Below are 23139 nucleotides of genomic sequence, written 5' to 3'. Positions count from 1 at the left end.
TCAAGTCTTGCTTGCTTTCCCCACAATCCCCACCCCCTGAGAGCAGGTAAGCTTGGATCTTTGGGCGGCAGTGAGACCTCCATTGACGTTGGCTTTCTCCCATAGCATAAACTCAAACACACCTCCATGCTGAGGATGCATTTCTTCTGAAACCCCACCTCTGAACTATGCATAGAAGTCTTACTCCTGTGAACACACTTTTTTCACTTTATTTATTACCTTACATTCACCCTCCCACTGCCTGGGTCACATTAGCTCTCTGACCTTGACTGACAACAAAAGCATCCCTTCATCCCTTGCCCAAATCTACAAGTATCATCTTGACACTGGGGGCAATGGTGGTTTGGGGAGTTAGGGTTTATTCTCTCTCTACCCTGCCCTACTGTAAACTGAGGGTTTTTTGTTTGTTTGTTTGTTTAATTGAGACAGGGTCTTGCTGTGTCGCCCAGGCTGGAGTGTGGTGGTGCAATCTCTGCTCACTGCAGCCTTGACCTCCTGGGCTCAAGCAATCCTCCACCTCAGTCTCCTGAGTAGCTGGGACCACAGACACACACCACTAGGTGTGGCTAATTTTTGTATTTTTTGTAGAGACGGCGGGGCAGGGGGGGGTCTCGCTATGTTGCCCAGGCTGGTCTCGAACTCCTGGACATGACCTTCCCACTTCGGCCTCCCAAAGTGCTAGGATTACAGGTGTGAGCCACGGCCCCAGCCTGTGTGTACTTTAACTTGGAGCAAATGACCCTTCATTCTCTGCCCTACTTGCCTCGGCAATCACATTCCTACAGTCACTCTTCACTCTAGCCACACTGGCTGCATCGGCCAGAGAGGAAGCAGGGAAAGCAGCTGGGAGTAAGTCGCAGGGGCCCCAAGCAGGCATTTTCCAAGTGGGGTCACACACCCGGGGCGGGAGGGGAGCAATATGCCCCATTTGCTGCAGAAAGAAACTGCAATTCGAAACTGAAATAGGTAGAACATTTATACTAACTTTATCTAAAAAAGAAATAAAGCTTTACCAAGATTTAATATGTGGTTTGTCACTGGCTGCTCACATGATCCAGTCTCGGTCGGATGGCAGACGGTCAAGTGCCACGCGGGGACAGGGCCCTTCGCTTTCTTCGCATGGAATTTGGCCATGCCCCTCAGGTTGTGTGTGCCCTGTGAGTCGCTTCACAGATCATATTAGCAGCTTTCCAAAACCAGTCCTCACAAAACAGACAAGCGGCTTTAAAAGAAAATCCTGCAGAGAAACCTCAGACTGAAGATAATACTATTAACACAGCACAAGGAAACAAGAAAATGCAAGAATGCTTCTCAGTACCTGGTACAAGCTCTTAATCAGCCATATTAGGAGGAAAAACAATGGTGATCTAACCAATTCTTACTTTGGACTAAGCCAACAAATTCAAAATTATCAAGAAGATTATTGAAATAAGGATTTACATTCACTATAATGAAAAACAAACCTCACCATATGTGAATACTGGATCCTGAGCACAGAGCCTGGTGGAGTCTCTTTTTCGCATGACAGACATTCAAGCCCAGCATTGAGATACACTCAGCTTAGGACAAATCCTTCAAGTTGCTTCATCACAGAGTGTTAAACCAACATTTTCAAAAACAAAGAAACATAGGCCAGGTGCAGTGGCTCATGCCTGTAATCCCAACACTTTGGGAGGCCAAGGCAGGAGGATGGTTTGAGTTCAGGAGTCCAAGACCAGCCTGGGCAACATAGTAAGACCCTGTCTCTACAAAAAAATTAAAAATTAGCAGGTGCAGTGGCTTGCAGGAGTGGTCCCAGCTACTCATAAGGCTGAGGTGGGAGGATCGCTTGAACCCAGGAGGTTGAGACTGCAGTGATTCTACACTGCACTCCAGCCTGGGTGACAAAGCAAGACCCTGTCTGGAACAAACAACAAAACCAAAACCAAACCAAAACAAGAAGCATATATGTTTCCCAGACCTAGAAACAATGACACCTAGTAACAATGAGTATACCTGACATTCAGATCCTTTTTTTTTTTTTTTTTTTTTTTTTGAGTTGGAGTCTCTGTTGCCCAGGCTGGAGTGCAGTGGTGCAATCTCGGCTCACTGCCTCCGCCTCCTGGGTTCAAGCAATTCTCCTGCCTCAGCCTCCTGAGTAGCTGGGATTACAGGTGTCCACCCCCACGCCCGGCTAATTTTTGTATTTTCAGTAGAGATGGGATCTCACCTTGTTGGCCAGGCTGGTCTCAAACTCCTGGCCTCAAGTGATCCACCCGCCTCGGTCTCCCAAAGTGTTGGGATTACAGGTGTGAGCCACCGTCCCTGGCTGGATCCTAATTTCCGAAGACCATTTTCCATTAAAAGGCTTCAGGGTCTGTCAAATAAATGGCCAATGCCAGGGCTGGGGCAGAGAAAGTACAAGATGATCCTTGGATTTCTTCTTGTTCCAGAAAGTAAGAAAGTGCACAAAGACTGAGGGAAAGATGTAAATAAAACACACAAACCAGCTTGTAGGGGCTCCCACTGGCCAAATTTAGGACAATTTGAGCATAATTTAAAAATTTTAATGATGGTAACACATTGTAACACATTGAATAAATGAAGAATTTGTGCATCATGGTGATACCTCACATAAAAGAGACTGGGAAGCTCTTCTTTACAGAGACTATCAGCTAATATAGAACACATAATAGAATTAGAAAATGACCATTTTGCAACCCCCAGCATAATAACTTATTCAGGTGAAGACCATCAAGGAATACTAAAACTGTTAGGTAAAATGAGTTGGGGAACAGGATGTTCACACCGTGTCAAGTATCCCCCTGACACTACCAGCTTACTTAAGCATCAAGGGATACAGTGCCTTTACAATGGAGAGAACTGATGGATAGCCCTTTAACCAAGTGATCAAATTTAGTATCAATAATAATGCAACAAAGTGACATTCTGTGTCTCCCCACTTAATGTCATACAAAGTACACAAATTAGTTAGGTAGTATTCCTGGCCACAATGTTTAACCAGAATCCAATCAAAGCAAACAATCAGAGAAATCTAAATTATATGCCAGGCTACAGATGACTGGCCTGGACTCTTACAAAGTAACAATGAAATGAAAGACAAAAAAGGCAGAGAGCTGTCTAGACAAAAAGAGACTAAAGAGCTATCAAAACTAAATGCACCCACCAATTTGGGGAGCTGATCAAATGGGTGGATCACTTGATTCCTGGAGTTCAAGACCAGCCTGGGCAACATGGCAAAACCTGTCTCTGCAAAAAGTACAAAAATTAGCCGGGCATGGTGGTGGCACATGCCTGTAGTCCCAGCTATTCAGGAGGCTGAGGAAGGAGGATCACTGAGCCCAGGAGGCAGAGGTTACAGTGAGCCATGATCCCGCTGCTACACTCCAGCCTGGGTGACAGAGTGAGACTCTGTCTCAAAACAAAAAAGCCAATAAAACAAAATCTCATTGAAGTCTGGTAGAAAGAAAAGTCCTGAAAATGTGGTGATGAGCAAGGAATAACAAAAAACAATTAATTGTACATTAATGTCATTGACATTATCTTCAGTGGACTGTTCTATATTAGTGAACATTTTTTTTAACTGCACTGACTTTGTCAGGCTTCCTCCTGTCCTATTTCAATTCTTGTTTTTGTTTCCCATGAAGTGTTGCAGTTCCTCAACCACACACTCTTGGCATGGTTTTTAGGAACATAATTTTTAGGGTTAGCAAAAGGATGCTGTGGGTTTTTTTCATCCATCTGAGCATTATTATAGTGCAACAAGATAACTTATTTTCATAATGAAGTATACCATCTTCTTTTTATTAGCATTCAAGATGAATGAATATCGTTATTTGCTTGAGAAAGGCTCCTTTATGATTTTTTTCTATTATACAATGTTAATGTCTTATTTTGCATTTTTTCCTCATAGAGGATATTTTTTGTCTTGGAAAAAGCATTCTTCCAAGAGAAGTAAATGATGGACCTCACTGTACATCACAGACACATGTAGCTGGTGGAAATTCAGAAATGCTACTTTATACAGTATATTTAATGATGGGTTGGGTATACCTCTTAAATTAGGAATTGTGTTCTGCTGTATTTAATAGACACCCACCTTCTGTCCGTGGCCGCCACCAGGAAGCATCATTAAAATCTCTCTTCCCACTGCCGTCATGTCTAAGTCAGTCTCCTAAAGAGCCAAGCAGCTGTGGCAGCTCTTCACTGGAAGGATGAGCTTTGAAACAACTGCTGAGAGGCTGAGGAGCCATTCTGAGCAATGGGGAATGCTCACAGGCTGTGTGGTCATGAGAGATCCCAACACCAAGCGCTCCAGGGGCTTTGGGTTCGTCACCTATGCCACTGTGGAGGAGGTGGATGCAGCCACGAATGCAAGGCCACACAAAGAGGATGGGAGAGCTGTGGAACCAAAGAGGGCTGTCTCAGGAGAAGGTTCTCAAAGACCAGGTGCCCACCTAACTGTGAAAAAGGTATTTGTTGCTGGCATTAAAGAAGACACTGAAGAACATCACCTAAGAGACAGTAGGATAAATGTGAACACTGCTGGATAACTGGTATTAAGGGGTTATTCTTTTTTGTATTATTCTTTTTGTATGTGTGATGATGGTATTAGAGCTGTGTAACAAGGGAAAGTTTTTATCATTTACAGATCTATACTGAAATATTTATACATGAAATATGTCTGTGATTTGCTTCGAAACAACTAGGGGCTAGAGAGTGGGAATATAGAAGAAATAAACTTAATTGTGAGTTGATAATTCTTGACATTAGGTGATGGGCACATCTAGAAGATATAACTACAAAATACCTTCCTACAAAGCTAAAGCCTCATTTATATTTTTCTTTAACATATGTAAGTGTTGAAAAGGAAGAAACAAAAAAATCAAAGTCTCTCTTCCATCACCTACTCCCAGGCTCTTAGAGGCAAACTCTATTAACATTTTTATTTTCTGGTATATATTTTCAGAGTTAGATATAAGCATACATTTTATGCCTTGACTTTTTTTTTTCTTTTTTTTTTTTCTTAGACAAAGTCTTGCTCTGTTGCCCAGGCTGCAGTGCAGTGGCACAATCTCGGCTCATTGCAACCTCGGCCTCCCGGGTTCAAGCGATTCTCCTGCCTCAGCCTCCAGAGTAGCTGGGACTACAGGCGCCTGCCACCATGCCTGGCTGATTTTTGTACTTTTAGTAGAGATGGAGTTTCACCATATTGGCCAGGCTGATCTCAAACTCCTGACCTTGTGATACGCCTGCCTCGGCCTCCCAAAGTGCTGGGATTACAGGCGTGAGCCACCGTGCCCGGCTATGCCTTGACTTTTAATAGTTATATACCAATTTTTTTCCTTCTCAATTTTTTATCTCCTTCTCTTATTGACATTTATAATTTGCCAAAGACCACAGTCTTAGTTGTTACAAAAATGAAAAAATAATTAGAGTAAGTAGATATCTAAATATTAGTATATCTGCTTTCTTAACTAGAAAATTTTATAAGCCATAGTTTTGTTTTTCATTTATTCAGTCTATATTAGTTGTAAAATAGAATCTGAATATCTTTTTTTCTTTTGGTTTTGAGACAGGATCTCACGCTGTTGCCCAGGCTGGTCTTGAACTCCTGGACTCAAGTGATTTTCCCACCTCAGCCTTCCAAAGTGCTGAGATTACAGGTGTAGGCCACTGCATCTGTCAGAAATCTGGTCAGAATATTGGATTTTATTTTATTTTATTTATTATTATTATTTTTTTAGACAGAGTCTTGCTCTGTTGCCCGGGCTGGAGTGCAGTGGCATGATCTCAGCTCACTGGAACCTCTGCCTCTCGGGTTCAAGCGATTCTCCTGCCTCAGCCTCCTGGGTAGCTGGGATTACAGGTGCCCACCACCATACCCGGCTAATTTTTGTATTTTTGTAGAGACAGGGTTTTACCATGTTGGTCAGGCTGGTCTCAAACTCCTGACCTCAAGTAATCCGCCTGCCTCAGCCTCCCAAAGTGCTGGGATTACAAGTGTGAGCCACTGTGCCTGGCAGAATGTTGGAATCTGTGACCCTGATTATTACTTCCTCCCTTAAAAACAAACAAAGTTGCTATACTATAAAGGTTATTCCTGGCCAGGCACAGTGGCTCACGCCTGTAATCCTAACACTTTGAGAAGCCAAGGCAGGAGGATCACTTGAGTCCAGGAGTTTGAGACCAGCCTGGGCAACATAGCGAGACACTGTCTCTAAATTAAATTTAAATTAAAAATTTAAAAAAGTTATTCCTATAACTTTTCTAACTATACAGGTAAGTTAGTAAACCACAGCCACATCAGGACTACATATAAGTGACAAGAAATGAGACTACCTAAAGAATTTAGGACAAAGTAATAACTTTGACACCATAATATTATAGTCTAAATATTGTCAAATTGACAAAAACTTCATTTCACAATAACTTGCTCTCTTCTAAACAACCACTAAAACACACATATACACATATGTGATAGTTGAGAAGGGCATACGTTTTTCTTTGAAGCAATGAGGTAATTTTTATAAAGTTATTTTTTATTTTTTTTTGAAACGGGGTTTTCACTCTTATTGCCTAGGCTGGAGTGCGGTGGCACAATCTCGGCTCACTGCAACCTCCGCCTCCTAGGTTCAAGCAATTCTCCTGCCTCAGCCTCCCAAATGGCTGGGATTATAGGCATATACTACCACACCTGGCTAATTCTTTTTGTATTTTAAGTAGAGACGGGGTTTCACCATGTTGGCCAGGCTGGTCTCAAACTCCTGACCTCAGGTGATCCGCCTGCCTCAGCCTCCCAAAGTGCTGGGATTGCAGGCATGAGCTGCTGCACCCGGCCTGAAGTTAATGATTTTGTATTGCCTAGGTCCAAATGTTGAAATCTTTGCTATTCTCAAGTGACTAGAATTAACTTGAGAAATACTGTCTAAGAGAAAAATACCAGATATCCTTAAAGGCATGCTTATTTGTTTTATTATGTAGACTAACTCAACAGAGTAAAATAATAATTGCGGTGGCTCATGCCTGTAATCCCAGCACTTTGGGAGGCCGAGGCAGATGGATGACGAGGTCAGGAGTTTAAGACCAGCCTGGCCAAGATGGTGAAATCCCATCTCTACTAAAACTACAAAAATTAGCCAGGCGTGGTGGCAGGCACCTGTAATCCCAGCTACTCGGGAGGTGGAGGCAGGAGAATCGCTTGAACCTGGGTGGCAGGGTGGCAGTGAGCCGAGATCGCACCACTGCACTCCAGACTGGGCGACAGAGTGAGACTCTGTCTCAAAAAAAAAAAAAAATTGCTAAATTTTCCATCATATATATATATTATTTTTGAGTCGGGGTCTCACTTTGTTACCTAGGTTGGAGTGGTGTGATCAGGGCTCACTGCAGCCTCAACCACCTGGGCTCAACCAATCCTCCCACCTTAGCTCCCCGAGTATCTGGGACTACTTGGTGCATGACACCCCGCCTGGCTAACTTTTGTATTTTTTGTAGAGACAGGGTTTCACCATGTTGCCCAGGCTGATCTTGAACTCCCGACCTCAAGTGAGCCGCCTTCCTCTGCCTCCGAAAGTGCTGGGATTACAGGCATGAGCCACCGCATCCAGACTTCCATCATATTTATAGATACATATATACATGTGTGTTTGTGTATGTGTAAAATAACTTAATCCTCCAATAAGTCCCCAGGCCATTTTTTCTGCAGAAATAAGTATGAAGTAATAGGGTACCCAGTAATATTACGAAAGAAAAAAAGAGCATAACCGTTTTCTTGATATTAGGTTACTTTTGTATACAGGAAAATCCCATAAGTAAAAAGAATTCTGGAGCCAATTCAGATGATACAAATGTAAAAAATTTTCAGTTACCTAACACCTGAAAACATGTTTGATTTAACCAATTGACTTCTGACCATCACTGTGTAATGTGACCTGCTAAAGTAATCTTTCAGCTGTCAATTTGATGTCTTTTTTTTTTTTTGAAATGGAGTCTCACTCTGTTGCCCAGGCTAGAGTGCAGTGGTGCCATCTCGGCTCACTGCAAGCTCTGCCTCCCGGGTTCATGCCATTCTCCTGCCTCAGCCTCCCGAGTAGCTGGGACTACAGGCACCCACCACCACGCCTGGCTAATTTTTTTTTTTTTTTTTTGTATTTTTAGTAGAGACGGGGTTTCACCGTGTTAGCCAGATGGTCTCGATCTGACCTCATGATCCACCCATCTCGGCCTCCCAAAGTGAACAGTGATAAGCGTAGAATGATTTGAAACTGTCAGTGTCTCTCTCTCTCTCTTTTTAACTTTGGTTCTGTGTTAACCAGCTCATGTCTAACAAAGTGCTTCAAAAGTTATTTCTAACCAAATAATATTTAAATCACAGTGTATCTCATTTAAGTACAAGTATTTTAAGTTAATAGTTTCCTCAGGAATATTCTGTCTTCTGACACCATCATTTGAATATCACAGTTTTCAAAGACCTTTCCATATATGATTTCATCCAGTCCTTCCTACAGCCACTCAAGATAGGTAATATTCCCATTTTTTTTTAAAGGTAAGAAAACAAGATTGGTCCTGAAGCCAAGTGTTTCATGACCAAAGCCCACACTCTCCTCACTAAATTGAGAAGGGACAGGCTGTGGAGTGAATCCTTGAAAGCAAGTAATGTTTTAAGTACTATTAAAATTTGTAGATTGTGTTTCACAGGCTCCCAACGAGCTAGGAGGGAAATGTTTTTAATCCCATGTGTACTCATTCTGAAGTAGCTGTAAGTATATAAAAACCATATTCATCTACACACTCATTCAAACCTTTATTAAGTACCTACCATATGTATAATACTGTTCCAAATATTAAGGGAATGCAAAGATGAATTTTTAAATGGTGCCAAATCCCAAGGAGTTTACAATATAATAATAGTAAAAAGTAATTTAACACGAACTGTAGGAAGAAAATTACAAGTAAACATTTGCCCCTGATGGAGAAAAATGACCTTATTTTTAAATTTAAAGCATAAATTGCCAGTTTGGAAACACTGCTATTACATACACCTGTATTAGTTCATCCTTTTAAAATGATGCTGATTGTTCTTAGAAAAGAAAATGTCTTATGCTATATTAGCTTTATGATTGGCTTCAAATTTTAAAACAAAAATTTGCTTAAGGAAAAAATATAGATTTATAAAATCAGATTAACACTGTACACAGAGAGATAAAGTGTGTTGGCAATAATATGTAAAAAGTTGAACACAACTGGGTCTAGCAGTGAAGAGTTAAATCTGAATTACTTTGGAGACTTGCCCTAGCCAAGTTATTATACACAATTTCATCATATAAAAAACAGGGATACTTACCCCTAATTTAGATTATAACTCACACATGCCATAATTACTTCCATCTGTAATAATACATAGGGTTAAAAAAACTAGTATAAAAACTTTCCTAATAATTTACATATCAAAAATAATTTGGACTAGAACTAAGGATAAAAAGAAAAAGGGATGATGGTGTAGACAATTTAACAGTAAACTCTCAGTGCAAAAATAAATGTAAATTTGCAAGTATCCATTTTTTTCTATACTTTTCTTTTTTTTTGGAGACGGAGTCTCGCTCTGTTGCCCAGGCTGGAGTGCAGTGGCGCGATCTTGGCTCACTGCAAGCCCTGCCTCCTGGGTTCATGCCATTCTCCTGCCTCTGCCTCCCAAGTAGCTGGGACTACAGGCGCCCACCACCACGCCCGGCTACTTTTTTGTATTTTTAGTAGAGACGGGGTTTCATCGTGTTTTCCAGGATTGTCTCGATCTCCTGACCTCGTGATCCACCCGCCTCGGCCTCCCAAAGTGCTGGGATTACAGGCATGAGCCACCATGCCCGGCCTTTTTTCTATACTTTTAAAAATGGCTCAGAGCAGCAAAACAAGTTAGAGGATTTATTCTGTGAAATGCACTGCAGAGAAAAAGAATGGGCAAATAGTATAATTAAAAATAGTTATTGATTCACACTTTCCAAAATTTTTAAAAAGTAAATCACCAAAGACCAATACTTCTCTCTCCTTTCAATACTAAGCCATTTTTTCCAGTAAAATTAATGAAATAGTGTATATTTTTGTAACTAATCAGTTTGTGACAGCTGTGGTTCTCACTTTTTAAAAATACAAAATCATAGTTGCAAACAGATAATACACAATGATTTTTAAAACTGAATAGGCAAAGCCTTACTCTAACTGATCAAATGACCAATCAGCTGGATTCAGGCTTTTCAGGCTACAGATGACTTTGATCAACAGCCCTGCACATATCAGAGGCGTCCCCACAGATGTTCTAAACACAAATGCAGCTGCTGACACCCTGACGCTGCAAACAACAGCAAGGGCATAAAGAGGAGACCTTGATGATTCAGTGTGATTCTTCAAAAGATTTCTCTTCTTCACTTTCCTCATTGGCATCATCTTTTTCCTTGTAAGAATCCTGGCTGTTGGTATCAATAAAATAATTTTCTTCCCCATTCTCTCTTTCTTCTATTTTTTCTTCTTCATTAAAGCTAGGGGAAGAAATTTATCAATTTTTCAAAGGAAAAATGAGTTGGTTTAAAGGTAAACAAACCCTCTGCAAGTATGCCACCGTGTAGCCAGTCTTCCTCAAGTGTATGAATTCCAATTTGTTACCAAGACAACTCAAAAAAAAGACAGAAAACGCTATAAAAGTGCCCACTGAGAAATTTAATATTCCTGAAAACTAATTTATTTCAAAATTTGAGTGATTGGTTCTTTAAACTTCATTTGAAAGCATGCTATTATTTTTGTTACTTATGTCTTTAAGAAATCTGTTATTCTGCTTTAAAAATAAAATACTTCATGTGAACGTTAATGTGTCAAACGTTAAAATATCAGTGTGTTTTACAACAGTTCATATGTCTTTTACTATTGGGTAAAAGATCTTTTTAAAACAATATAGAAAAAAAATATAGTAGTATAAAATTGTGCTTTTCTGCAGCTAATAATTTTTTCAAAGGTAAGCCATTCAGACATCTTATATATGTTACCTTTCTTTGTCTTCAGTGACACTTTTCGTCTCTTGATTGTTGAAGTACTCAAGTACTTTTCCACTTTGGCCTTTCTTTGAAACAAACTCATCAGATATTCCTAGTGCTTTTAGGGTATTAAAATAATGCTTTTCTGCTGCTATTCTTGCATTTTTCTATAGGAAAGACAAACCTTTTTAGACGAGAACAGAAGACTTTAAATTTTCATCAAAAATATATGGATTAGGCTGGGCGCGGTGGCTCACACCTGTAATCCCAGCGCTTTGGGAGGCCGAGACGGGTGGATCATGAGATCAGGAGATCAAGACCATCCTGGCTAACACGGTGAAACCCCATCTCTACTAAAAATACAAAAAATTAGCCAGGCGTGGTGGTGGCCGCCTGTAGTCCCAGCTACTCGGGAGGCTGAGGCAGGAGAATGGCGTGAACCTGGGAGGCGGAGCTTGCAGTGAGCCGAGATCGCGCCACTGCACTCCAGCCTGGGTGACAGAGCAAGACTCTGTCTCAAAAAAAAAAAAAAAAAAAAAAAGGGTTAAAAGTACTGGTGATAATTAAGTTCAGCAGTCACAGTTGTTTGAAAATCTGCACACCCTATGACCAACAATTACACTCCTAGGAATATAACCAGAGAAGCTCCCACATATGTGTCCCAAGGGAGGACATGTTCAAGAATGTTCAGGATAGTACTGTCCTTCAATAACCCCAAATGGGAAATCACCCAAATATCTATTAGTAGCAGAATGGATAAATAAATTGTGGTCTATTCCTATAATGGAGTGAAACAAAGCAAGGAAAATGAATGAACTACAGTTACATGCCACAACATGGATGGATCTCACAAATATAATACTGAGCAAAAGAAGCAAAACACTGACAGTACATATTGTATGATCTATATAAAGTTCAGAAATGGGCAAAACAACTATATTGTTTGAGGATAGGTACGCACACTGTAAAATTGCAAAGAAAAACAAGGAAGTACTTATCCTGAAAGTTAGAATGGTGGTTACCTCTTGGGGAGAGGTAGAGGGCTGTGATCTGCAATGGCATATAGGGTTTTTGGGGTGCTGGCAATGGTCTATTTGTTAACATGGGTGGTGGCCACATTAGATTGATCTATAATTATTTTTTATATTGTACCTAGGTTTTATATACTTTTATGACTGTATAAAGATATCTGAAAAAAAAAAAAAGATTTCATGCAATAATTGTTGTCAGAGGATTCTTTTTTCTTTTTTTTTTTTGAAAAAGGGTCTTGCTCTGTCACCCAGGCTGGAGTGCAGTGATGCAAACACAACTCACTGCAGCCTCAACCCGCTGGGCTCAAGCGATCCTCCCACCTCAGCCTCTGGAGTAGCTGGGACCATAGGCGCGTGCCACCATGCCCAGCTAATTTTTGTATTTTTTGTAGGACAAGGCATCACTATGTTGTCCAGGATGGTCTTGAATTCCTGGGTTTAAGTGATCCACCGGCCTTGGCCTCCCAAAGTGCTGGGATTACAGGCATGAGCCATGGCACCCAGCCAATTTCTTTTATGTATCTACTCTAATTTTTACTCTTTATAAGCCATATCCCCAATCCATTAAAGATGATAAAAGCACCAGTGTTGTAATCTTTACTCTGTGGAGGAAGCAAGGGATATAACAAAAAGAATATGAATTTAGAACTGGGTTCAAATCTGTAGAATGTCACTTCCTGGCTTTAAGATCTGTTGGAATTGTGATGACCCTCTCATCACAGCTCCAGAGATGGCAGGCTTTATGGAGCCACATAGTGACTGGGTTCACACTAGTGCCTCAACTTTAGCCCATTTTAGCTCCCATGAGTGGATCTGAACTGTTAGAGGGCCAAGAATTGCCCTCTGGACCTCCAACTAAAGCTAAGACCTCCAAGTAAAGCAAGCATTCCTAATACTAGGAATGGCCCAGTTCCAATGTAGCAATGGCATTCATACTGGGAAGGGTGTGGAGGAGTACCCAGTCTAACCCCCATATTTAATAAAGAAACCAAGTCTCCCCCAGCCCCCGCCTCAAAGGTGAAATTGACTAAGGTCACAAGGCTAGTGAGTGGTAGAACCAAGTCTCTTGACCATTTCCTAGGTCTTTTATATTACATCATGCTACTTTCTCTAAGTGGTAGTGGTCGTCAAGAGTTTGAAGGTGACCTAAAGCCTGACTTGAGCAACGTAGTTGTCAGATATTTGCCAAATCTAGTATAATGAGGGGCCATGGAGTCTAGTGTTACACAGGAGAACCTGAAATAGCAAGGACTGATTACAATAGATAAAACTATCACCGGGGCATTTCCTGATACTCTGGAAAACTGAAAAAGAAGCACTGCTGCTAAAATGCACTCACTGTGAATAACAATAATATTTTTTAGAAAAGTAAGTAAAAACCCATCCAGCGTCTGTGAATATCAAAAGACAAGCCTTGGGGAGCTGAAAGGAAGGGCAAAATGAGAAATAAGAACTATACCCTAAAGACTGCAGAGAAGAATAAAGAAACCCCAAACCTAGCTCTGAATGCATTACCAACAGTATATTCTGACTTCAGCAAATTAAATATATAAGACATTAAAAAGACAGTCAAAATTTGTGCCAGTAAGCCTTCATCTGACTTTGGTTTAAAATTCAATTTAACATCTTCTCAGTTAATTAATCCTGTGATTTCCAAGAAACAGGACAACATAGTTTATTCTGTAAAGAATCACAGGCATATTGTGTTAGGGAATCACTCAGCAGCAGCGAGACCACAATTAACTCCTATAAATGGGCAAAGCAAATAGCTGCAAGCAAATTTATTAAAAACCAGCTGTTAATTAGCAGCAATAGTTCCAGCAAAATAGACTGCAGCAAAAAATGTACTTAAAAAAAAAAAAGCAATGGTGATTCACTGCCATGGTAACTCTGTTTATACTTTTTGAGAAGTTAATGAGAAGACCCCTTGATATCATTCATTGAAAATGAGAATAAATGGAATTGGTGAGAATCGATGATTGCCCCTGTTATAAAGGCTTATTAATTGTCTACCCAGGGTTAACATTTTAGTAGGGGAATGGAAATGGTAAGGCGAAGATATAATGAATGGTTCTGCAAAGAGCAAGGCAGAAAAATCAATCAAACTATTATGATTCAGATAGGAAATAAAGGTTCCACCTGGCATTTCACCACCAAGGATGGTGAAGGGCAGATCCAAAAATTATTTAGGAATAAAATTTGACAGGTCTCTCAATGACCAGCTGAATGGGGAGGAACTGGGTACACACAGATATGAAGATGAGAACAGTAGGCCAGGCATGGTGGCTCACTCCTGTAATCCCAGTACTTTGGGAGGCCGAGGCAAGTGGATCACTTGAGGTCAGGAGTTCAGGACCAGCCCGGCCAACATGGTGAAATCCCGTCTCTACTAAAAATACAAAAAAAATTGGCCGGGCATGGTGGTGTGCACCTGTAATCCCAGCTACTCAGGAGACTGAGGCAGGAGAATCACTTGAACCCAGGAGGCAGAGGTTGCAGTGAGCCGAGATCACGCCACTGCACTCCAGCCTGGGTGACAGAGTAAGACCCTGTCTCAAAAAAAAAAAAAAAAAAAAAAAAAATGAGAACAGTAGACACTGGTCTCAAACTCTTGGCCTCAAATGATCCTCCTCCCTCAGTTTCCCAAAGTGTTGGGATTACAGGGTGAGTCACTGGCCTAATTTTTCTAATATAAAGATATTTCTGGCTGGATGTGGTGGTTCACACCTGTAATCCCGGAACTTTGAGAGGCTGAGGTGGGCGGATCACAAGGTCAGGAGTTCGAGACCAGCCTGACCAACATGATGAAACTTCGTCTCGACTAAAAATACAAAAAAAATTAGCCAGGCATGGTGGCACGCACCTGTAATCCCAGATACTCAGGAGGCTAAGGCAGGAGAATCACTTGAACCCGGGAGGCGGAGGTTGCAGTGAGCTGAGATCAAGCCACTGCACTCCAGCCTCGGTGACAGAGTGAGATGCCTTCTCAAAAAAAAAAAAAAAAGATATTTCTTAGGCAAACAGCACTATAACAAATCATTGCTGCATATGTGTTCAATATTGGTCTTCCCAAATAATACTTCATACTTTCTTTCTTGTAGTATAGTATCACCCATAATGATTCCTTTAATTTAGCATTTATTTACTTTCCTTTTTTTTTTCTAGACCTGTTGGAACAAGCCTCGCATGTCACTAACACAAATATTAGTATTCCCAGGTTATGTACCTGCTCCCTGGAATTGAGGTTAACAGAAAAAAATTACATATCAATCTGACCATTCCCCCAACCTCCAAAACAATCATATTCACAATTTTGTCTCAACACACATCTGTAATTGCTGCAATCGTGTGTCTTGAATGACTACATTTGTCTGTCTTGTTTCTATCTGACTTTAAGGGTCTCAAGGGATTTTCTGATATTCAAAAAGCATTTGTTGAGAAGGGGGCAGGAAAACAATATGATAGATAAAAGAATCACATGAAGACAGTCAGATCTGGGTTTGAATCCTGGTTCCCCTTCTTCTGGTTGTATCATCTAAGCCTCAAGATGTCCCTCATCTGTGAAATAAGAACCTCATAGGAGCAGTGTAAATGTCAGTTAAGACAATGCATATAAAGTGCTTAGTGGAGTGCTTGTCTTTCAGCAACCTCTCAAAACACATTAGAAACCAGCTTCCAAATAGCTTTGTGCAGTCTCCCTCTTAAATGCAAACAGACAACCAAAGATAATCTGAGGAAAGCTTCTAATATGATAGACAAGAGGCTAAAAAAGAGAAAAAGGAACTTGAAGGAAACAGAGACAATATCACCAGTATGCTCAGAGATATAAAAGACAGGCTGGGTGTGGTGGCTCACACTTGGAATTCCAACACTTTGGAAGGCCGAGAAAGGAGGATTTCTTGAGCCCAGGAGCTTAAGACTAGCATGGACAACACAGTAAAACCCCTGTCTTTACAAAAAATACAAAAATTAGCCTGGCATGGTAGCTTGTGCCTGTAGTCCTAACTACTTGGGAGGGTGAGGTGGGAAGATCGCCTGAGCCCAAGGGGTTGAAGTTGCAGTGAGCTGAGATCATGCCACTGCACTCCAGCCTGGGACAGAGTAAGACCCTGTCTCAAAAAAAAAAAAAAAAAAAAAAAAAAAAAAAAAAAAAACCACCACCACCACCAAAAAAAACCAACAACAACAAAAAAAACGTACTGCACCCATGAAAAATACCAAAGAAATATTTAATAAATGGGAAGCATTCTGGAAATTATGTCATTTTTCATTAGGTAAGCAAAAAATGCAGATTTGGAAGATAAATTTGAGGAAATCTTCCAGAACTAGAATAAAATAACAGTGATTTTAAAAGAAATACAAGAAATGTAGATAAATCCAGGTTAATATCTAACTACTCCCCAGTATAACCGTGAAAAACGTCGTAAGATGTCGTTTATGCCAGAGGCCTAGAGCAGGGGTCCCTATCACGAACTAGGTACGGGTCTGTGGCCCGTTAGGAACCAGGCTGCACAGCAGGAAGTGAGCAGTGGGAGGGCGAGCATTATGGCCTGAGCCCTGCCTCCTACAGCGTTAGATTATCATAGGAGGGTGACCCCTATCGTGAAGTGCTCATGCCAGGGATCTAGGTTGCATGCTCCTTATGAGAATCTAATGCCTGATGATGTGAGGTGGAACAGTTTCATCCTGAAATGATCCATTCCCCCATCCATCCACCCCACCCCACGCAACCCTGGTCTGTGGAAAAATGGTCTTCCATAAAACCAGTCTCTAGTGCCAAAAAGACTGAGGACTGCTGGCCTAGACAGAAACCATTCCAAAGTGGAGCAGGACACTTGTGGGCTCCAGGGGAGGAAAGGAACTGATGAATTACGAATGTTAAACACATTCTGTTTGAGGGGGATTAACTGTTTGAGGGGGATTTTTGAGAGCTAACAGAAAAGCCTAAGAATAATAATGATACTTACATTGGTGGGGAATGAGGGAAGGTGGGGGGAGGACCAAACAAAATTAGTAATTATTAACACAAGAAAAAAATTTTTTAAAGGAAATGTGATGGGCCAGGCATGGTAGCTCATGCCTGTAATCCCAGCACTTTGGGAGGCCAATGCAGGCAGATCATCAGGTCAGGAGTTCGAGACCAGCCTGACCAACATGGTGAAACCTCATCTGTACTAAAAAATACAAAAAAATTAGCTGGGCATGGTGGCGCGCACCTGTAATCCCAGCTACTCAGGAGGCTGAGGCAGGAGAATGGCTTGAACCCAGGAGGCAGAGGTTGCAGTGAGCTGAGATTGTGCCACTGTACTCCAGCCTGGGTGACAGAGTGAGACTCTGTCTCAAAAAAAAAAAAAAAAAAGGAAATGTGATGATAATAATATAGGGCTCAGATGCTAACATTGTTTACTAAGTTATAACAATGAATTCTGATCTAACTGTGATAGAGCTGACTGGGAAACGGAAGGATGGAAAGACGTTGAAAGGGTAGGTAAGTGTGCTTCCGAGAGGACGTGTTAAAACAGCTAAATCCTCACCTACCATATCAATAAGCTAGTAGATAGAGTCTGTAATGAAAAAGATAAAAGAACAGTTGAAAGAATGTTACTGAACAATAAAATACCACTTTGTACCCACTAGGAAGGCTATAACAAAAAGACAGACAAAAGCTAGGTGCAGTGGCTCATGCCTGTAATCCCATCAACTTGGGAGGTGGAGGTGGGAGGATCACTTGAGGCCAGGAGTTCACGACCAGCCTGGGCAATACAGCGAGACCCAGTCCCTACAAAAAATAAAATTAGCTGGGCATGATGGTGTGGGCCTTTGTCTCAGCTACTTGGGATGCTCATACTGGGGATCATTTGAGCCCAGGAGTTCAAGGTTCCAGTGAGCTATGATTGTACTACTGCACTGGCCTGGGCAACAGAGTGAGACCCTGTCTCTAAAAATATTTTTCTAAAAAAATCAGACAGACAATAACAAGTGCTGGTGCTATTCACAACAGCAAAGACACAGTAACAACCCAGCCCATCAGCAGTGGATTGGATACAGAAAATATGTTACATATATACCATGGAATACTACACAGCCATAAAAAAGAATGAAATCATGTCCTTTGCAACAATATGGACACAGCTGGAAGCCATTATCCTAAGCAAACTAAAGCAGAAATGGAAAACCAAACATCATATGTTCTCACTTACAAGTGGGAACTAAACACTGGGTACACATGGAAATAAAGATGGGAACAACAGACACTGGAGAATATAAGAGGGAGAGTGGAGGGAGGAGGGCAAGGGTTGAAAACCTACCTATTGGGTACTATGCTCATTACCTGGGTGATGAGTTCAATCATACCCCAAACCCCAGCTCACACAATATACCCTTTTTTTTTTTTTTTTTTGAGATAGAATTTTGCTCTTGTTGCTCAGGCTGGAGTGCAATGACGCAATCTCAGCTCACCACAACCTCCGCCTCCCAAGTTCAAGCAATTCTCCTGCCTCAGCCTCCCAAGTAGTTGGGACTACAGGCACATGAAACCATGCCCGGCTAATTTTTGTATTTTTAGTAGAGACAAGGTTTCACCATGTTGGCCAGGCTGGTCTTGAACCACTGACCTTAGGTGATCCACCTGCTTCGGCCTCCCAAAATGCTGGCTGGGATTTCAGGTGTGAGCCACGGCACCTGGCATACCCTTGTAACAAACCTGCGCATATACTCCTTGAATTTAAAATAAAAGTTGAAAAAATAAATAAATAAATAAATAAGAAAAACCCAGAAGCAGTGTAAAGAGCAAAAACAAAAAACTTGCAGTTCAGAGCTGGAGATAATGTCTTTGAGCCAAAAGCCAATCACTTTATGATTATAATGTAGAACAGCTTAAAATGATTTTTCCCCCTAAAGTTGAAATAAAGATGTTAAAAAAATCCATCCCTTAAAATGAAAGGCATTATATAAAATTATATCTAGATCAGTGAGCAAAAAGATTACGTAACTTTGAGAGACTGTAATGTGCAGATTCACCCACAATACATGTCCACTGTCCTCAATGAGTCACTGGCAAGTACAGTTCTGTAACTATGCTCATCTGTTACAGGTAAATTCTCCAACTGTCTATTGTCCAATTATAACAGCTTCAAATTCACAATTTAGAACCTGTAACCTCCAGTGATTCTGTCAATTGTTAAGCCATGTCACCCATACAGATGCCTCCCCTATGGGACAAAGGAGAAGATGACCTAAGATTGACAAATTTCCCTTAAGGGAAAGGTTGTAAAACCGGGCATAAACTTAGTAAAATCAGGGTCCACTGTCCGTAAGACTAGTTTGTTTTTCCTATAGAAAGGAAGTTCTTTTAGTAATTGCAGAGAAGATTGAATTACAGACTCACTTAAAAAAAAAAACTAGCAGAAATAACTCCGATTCAATTAGCCATTTTGTTTCATTTTTTTAATTCTTCAAAGACCTCCAAGTGATATCATGAAGCCTCATCTTAATATCTAACCAAGTTTGTACTGAAAAAAGACCAGCCATTAGAAAACAGCTTGCAAAATTATTTTACGAACTACTGGATTGGCATGTTATTTATCAAACTTATGTGCTTCATCAAAAAGATTCAATGTTCAGATTATTTTTTTGAGATGAGGTCTTGCTACGTTGCACAAGTTGGACCAAAACTCTTGGGCTCAAGCAATCTGCCCACCTCAGCCTCCCAAGTAGCTGGGACTACAGGTGCACACCACCACACCTGGCTAAATGCTCGCATTTAAGCAAAATTACTCATTGGCTGATATGATGAAGCCAACACAAACAACAATAATGTATCTCGACAGTTATATAACACATAAGAAAAATGGACTGTAAATTTAGGAGCTAAAGCTGTAAAAAAAAAAAAACTGACAATAGCTCTTAAATTCCAATAAACACAACCTGAGAAACTCTTTCAAATAGCAGTGGCCTCTTTTTTAATTTTTCTTCTCTTTCTTCTAGTTCTCGTTGGTATTCTCTCATCCTTTCCTTTTCGTTCTTTCTAAAATTAAGGAAAAGCAATGGAATTTTAAAAGATCATCTAAGAAATAAGAACTTACATATGTAACATTTAACTTATCAACTTGTACAAAGTCAATGAAAAAAAGCAATAACATTTAGCTTAGCTGACAAATCAGAAATTATGAGCACAGTTCACAGTTTACCTTGATTCCTCTTCTATACCAGTTAATTCTCATGGAATGCAGAATAAAATCCTAGGTTCTGAGATCACACATATTATGCTCTAGGAATAGTCTGGACACTTTAATTTCTGAAATCCTCAAGGCATAAATATATTAAGGGACTTCAAACTGACCTGAAAAGATGAATGAAAGTCCTCTTGTCTCATTTATAAGTGTATAAAACCAAGAAAATTTTGGAACAAATTAGCTATCTTCTCTGTAAGGAATTTCTCCTGAAAACAAGACTTTGCTCTTATTTATTATTATTATTTTATTGTTGTTGTTATTTACTTTTGTTTTGAGATGGAGTCTCATTCTGTTGCTCAGGCTGGTGCAGTGGCGCAATCTCAGCTCACTGCAACTTCTACCTCCTGGGTTCATGCAATTCTCATGCCTCAGCTTCCCGAATAGCTGAGATTACAGGTGTGCACCACCACGCCTGGCTAATTTTCTGTATTTTTAGTAGAGATGAGGGTTTCACCATGTTGGCCAGGCTGGTCTTGAACCCCTGACCTCAGGTGATCTGCCTGTCTTGGCCTCTCAAAATGCTGGGATTACAGGCATGAGCCATTGCGCCTGGCCTATTATTTTTGAGACAGGTTCTCACTTTGTTGTCCAGGCTGGAGTGCAGTGGTGCAATCATGGCTGACTGCAGCTTTGACTTCCTGGGCTCAAATGATCCTCCCACCTTAGCCTCTCGAGTAGGTGGAACTACAGGGGCATGCCACCACACCTGGCTAATTGTTTTAAATTTTTTGTAGAGATGGGGGTCTCATTATGTTTACCAGGCTGGTCTCAAACTCCTGGGCTCAAGCAATCTTCCTGCCTTGGACTCCCAAGGTGCTGGGATTACAGATGTGAGCCATGGCATCCAGCCTTTGCTGTTATTTTTTCCCCCTAAATAAGATCTCCTACAGGTTAGTGGCAAAGTTAATTCAATGGGATCAAGTCAAAGGAGAAGTAAAGAGCATGGGAATATAACATAAAGAGAAACAGGAACCAAAATATATACATTTACCATAAGTGTTCTCACTGTTTGAGCAAGATCCTATAATAAATTAAACTACACTATTTTCTCTATGTAAGATATAATTGCTACCAAGATAAATAAGATTAATGGATTGGGGAAAATAATTATACTTTTAAATGATAATTAGGCTTAATTATACACAAGTTGGTGTTATGAAAAAGCTATCGTCCAGGCGTGGTGGCTCACGCCTGTAATCCCAGCACTTTGGGAGGCCGAGGTAGGCAGATCACCTGGGGTCAGGAGTTTGAGACCAGCTTGGCCAACATGGCAAAACCTCATCTCTACTAAAAATACAAAAATTAGCTGGGCGTGGTGGTGAGCACCTGTAATCCCAGCTACTCTGTAGGCTGAGGCAGGAGAATCGCTTGAACTCGGGATCCAGCCTAGGTGACAGAGCGAGACTCTGTCTCAAAAAATAAATAAATAAAAAATAAAAAGCTATTAATAGTTTACTTCCTAAGGGTAAGTAATCTATTTCTAAGAAACATTATGCTCACGTTCATCAAATTAAGCTCCCTTTATCAATGGATTAAGGCTAAATTATAAAAGAATACTCATTGTAATTAAAAGCGCATATTTAGAAATCAGATTAAAAAGTAAGCATATTACTTACCTGGCTTTGAGGGAGATAGTTTCCTACTTAAACATCAACATTTTTATGTGCAACATCTGGAACACTGGTTTTCAAACTTTGTACTGCAGAATTCTAGTGAAGGGGTTCTAAGGATTCCGTGAATATTTTTATATTGAAACTAACAAAATGCAACACATACTACTAAACATTAACATATGTGCTAATGAACACATCACATAACCGATGTTTAACGTGTTAATTTGTGCTATCAGATTTCATCCAAACCTTAGAACAAAGCTCTTTGATATATCTGTTTACTGCAATCAAAAATAATATAAAGAACAAGATCAGATATTGGTATAAGATTATAACCATTAACTAAGGCCACAATAGAAAATGTCTGTATTCATCAACATAGCTTCATGGTTCTCACCATAAAGGTGAGTATATATGTTGGTTCTCACCATGAGGTGAGTGTGTGTGCGCTGAGCACAAGTAACTGACGACAATTTAAATCCATAAGCTAAAACACTAACGCTATTTTCAATCTGCTCATATTTTACTATCTACTGATTAAAAAAAAAAAGAGTTTGAAAACCAGTGGTCTGGAGATTCAAGATTTTTTCATGATACCTGAGACATTTTACTCTGGATTTAGATATTTGAGCTAAACTTTGATGTGAGTCATAAGCTTTAGCCCGGGTTGTCAGGAGTTTCTGCAATTCTTTCATTCTTTGCTTCTGTTTAGTTAGGATCCGATTTCTCTCTTCTTCCAACATTTTCTTTTCCTCAAGTGATCTCCTGAGGGTAACAAACTAAGGCTTAATCCACTTTAAGCCAATGAGAATGTTGTTTAGCAAAGATTTAACATGGGATAATTTGAATTTTGATAATTCAAAATTTGAAAAAAGGTAACCTTTTGAAAAGGATCTGACCTGTAAAACTAGAAATATTTATTTATTTATTTATTTAATTTATTTTTTTGAGATGGAGTCTCGCTCTGTCGCCCAGGCTGGAGTGCCATGGCGTGATCTCGGCTCACTGCAACCTCTACCTCCTGGATTCAAGCGATTCTCCTGCCTCAGCCTCCTGAGTAGCTGGGATTACAGGCACCCGCCACCACGCCCAGCTAATTTTTTGTATTTTTAGTAGAGATGGGGGTTTCATTATCTCGGCCAGGGTGGTCTTGAACTCCTGACCTTGTGATCCACCTGCCTCGACCTCCCAAAGCACTGGGATTACAGGTGTAAGCCACTGCGCCTGGCCAGGTAAAACT

The 23139-nt window shown here is 40.5% G+C and overlaps 1 protein-coding gene and 1 long non-coding RNA gene across 4 annotated transcripts in view; both read right to left on the bottom strand.

The window, feature by feature from the left end:
• Positions 1-963: 963 nt before the first annotated feature.
• Positions 964-5513, bottom strand: LOC129531615 (uncharacterized). The gene is made up of 2 exons (XR_008676899.2): positions 4100-5513; positions 964-1237 (listed from the first exon to the last, which is right to left on the bottom strand). It is a non-coding gene; the product is annotated as an uncharacterized lncRNA (long non-coding RNA).
• A 3274-nt stretch (positions 5514-8787) lies between these two features.
• FAM161A (FAM161 centrosomal protein A) overlaps positions 8788-23139 on the bottom strand; it is a 29453-nt gene continuing 15101 nt past the window's right edge. Inside the window, exons 4-7 of one of the 3 annotated variants that reach the window (XM_004029293.5) lie at positions 22497-22664; positions 19979-20078; positions 11034-11188; positions 8788-10532 (exon numbers count right to left, since the gene is read on the bottom strand). In XM_004029293.5, the coding sequence (XP_004029342.5) occupies positions 10388-10532; positions 11034-11188; positions 19979-20078; positions 22497-22664 (568 nt within the window). In that variant the 3' untranslated portion in view covers positions 8788-10387. The remainder of the gene's footprint in view (positions 10533-11033; positions 11189-19978; positions 20079-22496; positions 22665-23139) is intronic. The other 2 variants (XM_004029292.5, XM_019021010.4) reach the window with 2 other exon arrangements.

This window comes from Gorilla gorilla, chromosome 12, assembly GCF_029281585.2.
Source record: "Gorilla gorilla gorilla isolate KB3781 chromosome 12, NHGRI_mGorGor1-v2.1_pri, whole genome shotgun sequence".
In the NCBI taxonomy this organism is placed as follows: Eukaryota; Metazoa; Chordata; class Mammalia; order Primates; family Hominidae; genus Gorilla; species Gorilla gorilla.
The sequence above is the reverse complement of the archived record's forward strand: the minus strand, read 5'-3'. Positions and strand labels throughout refer to the sequence as shown.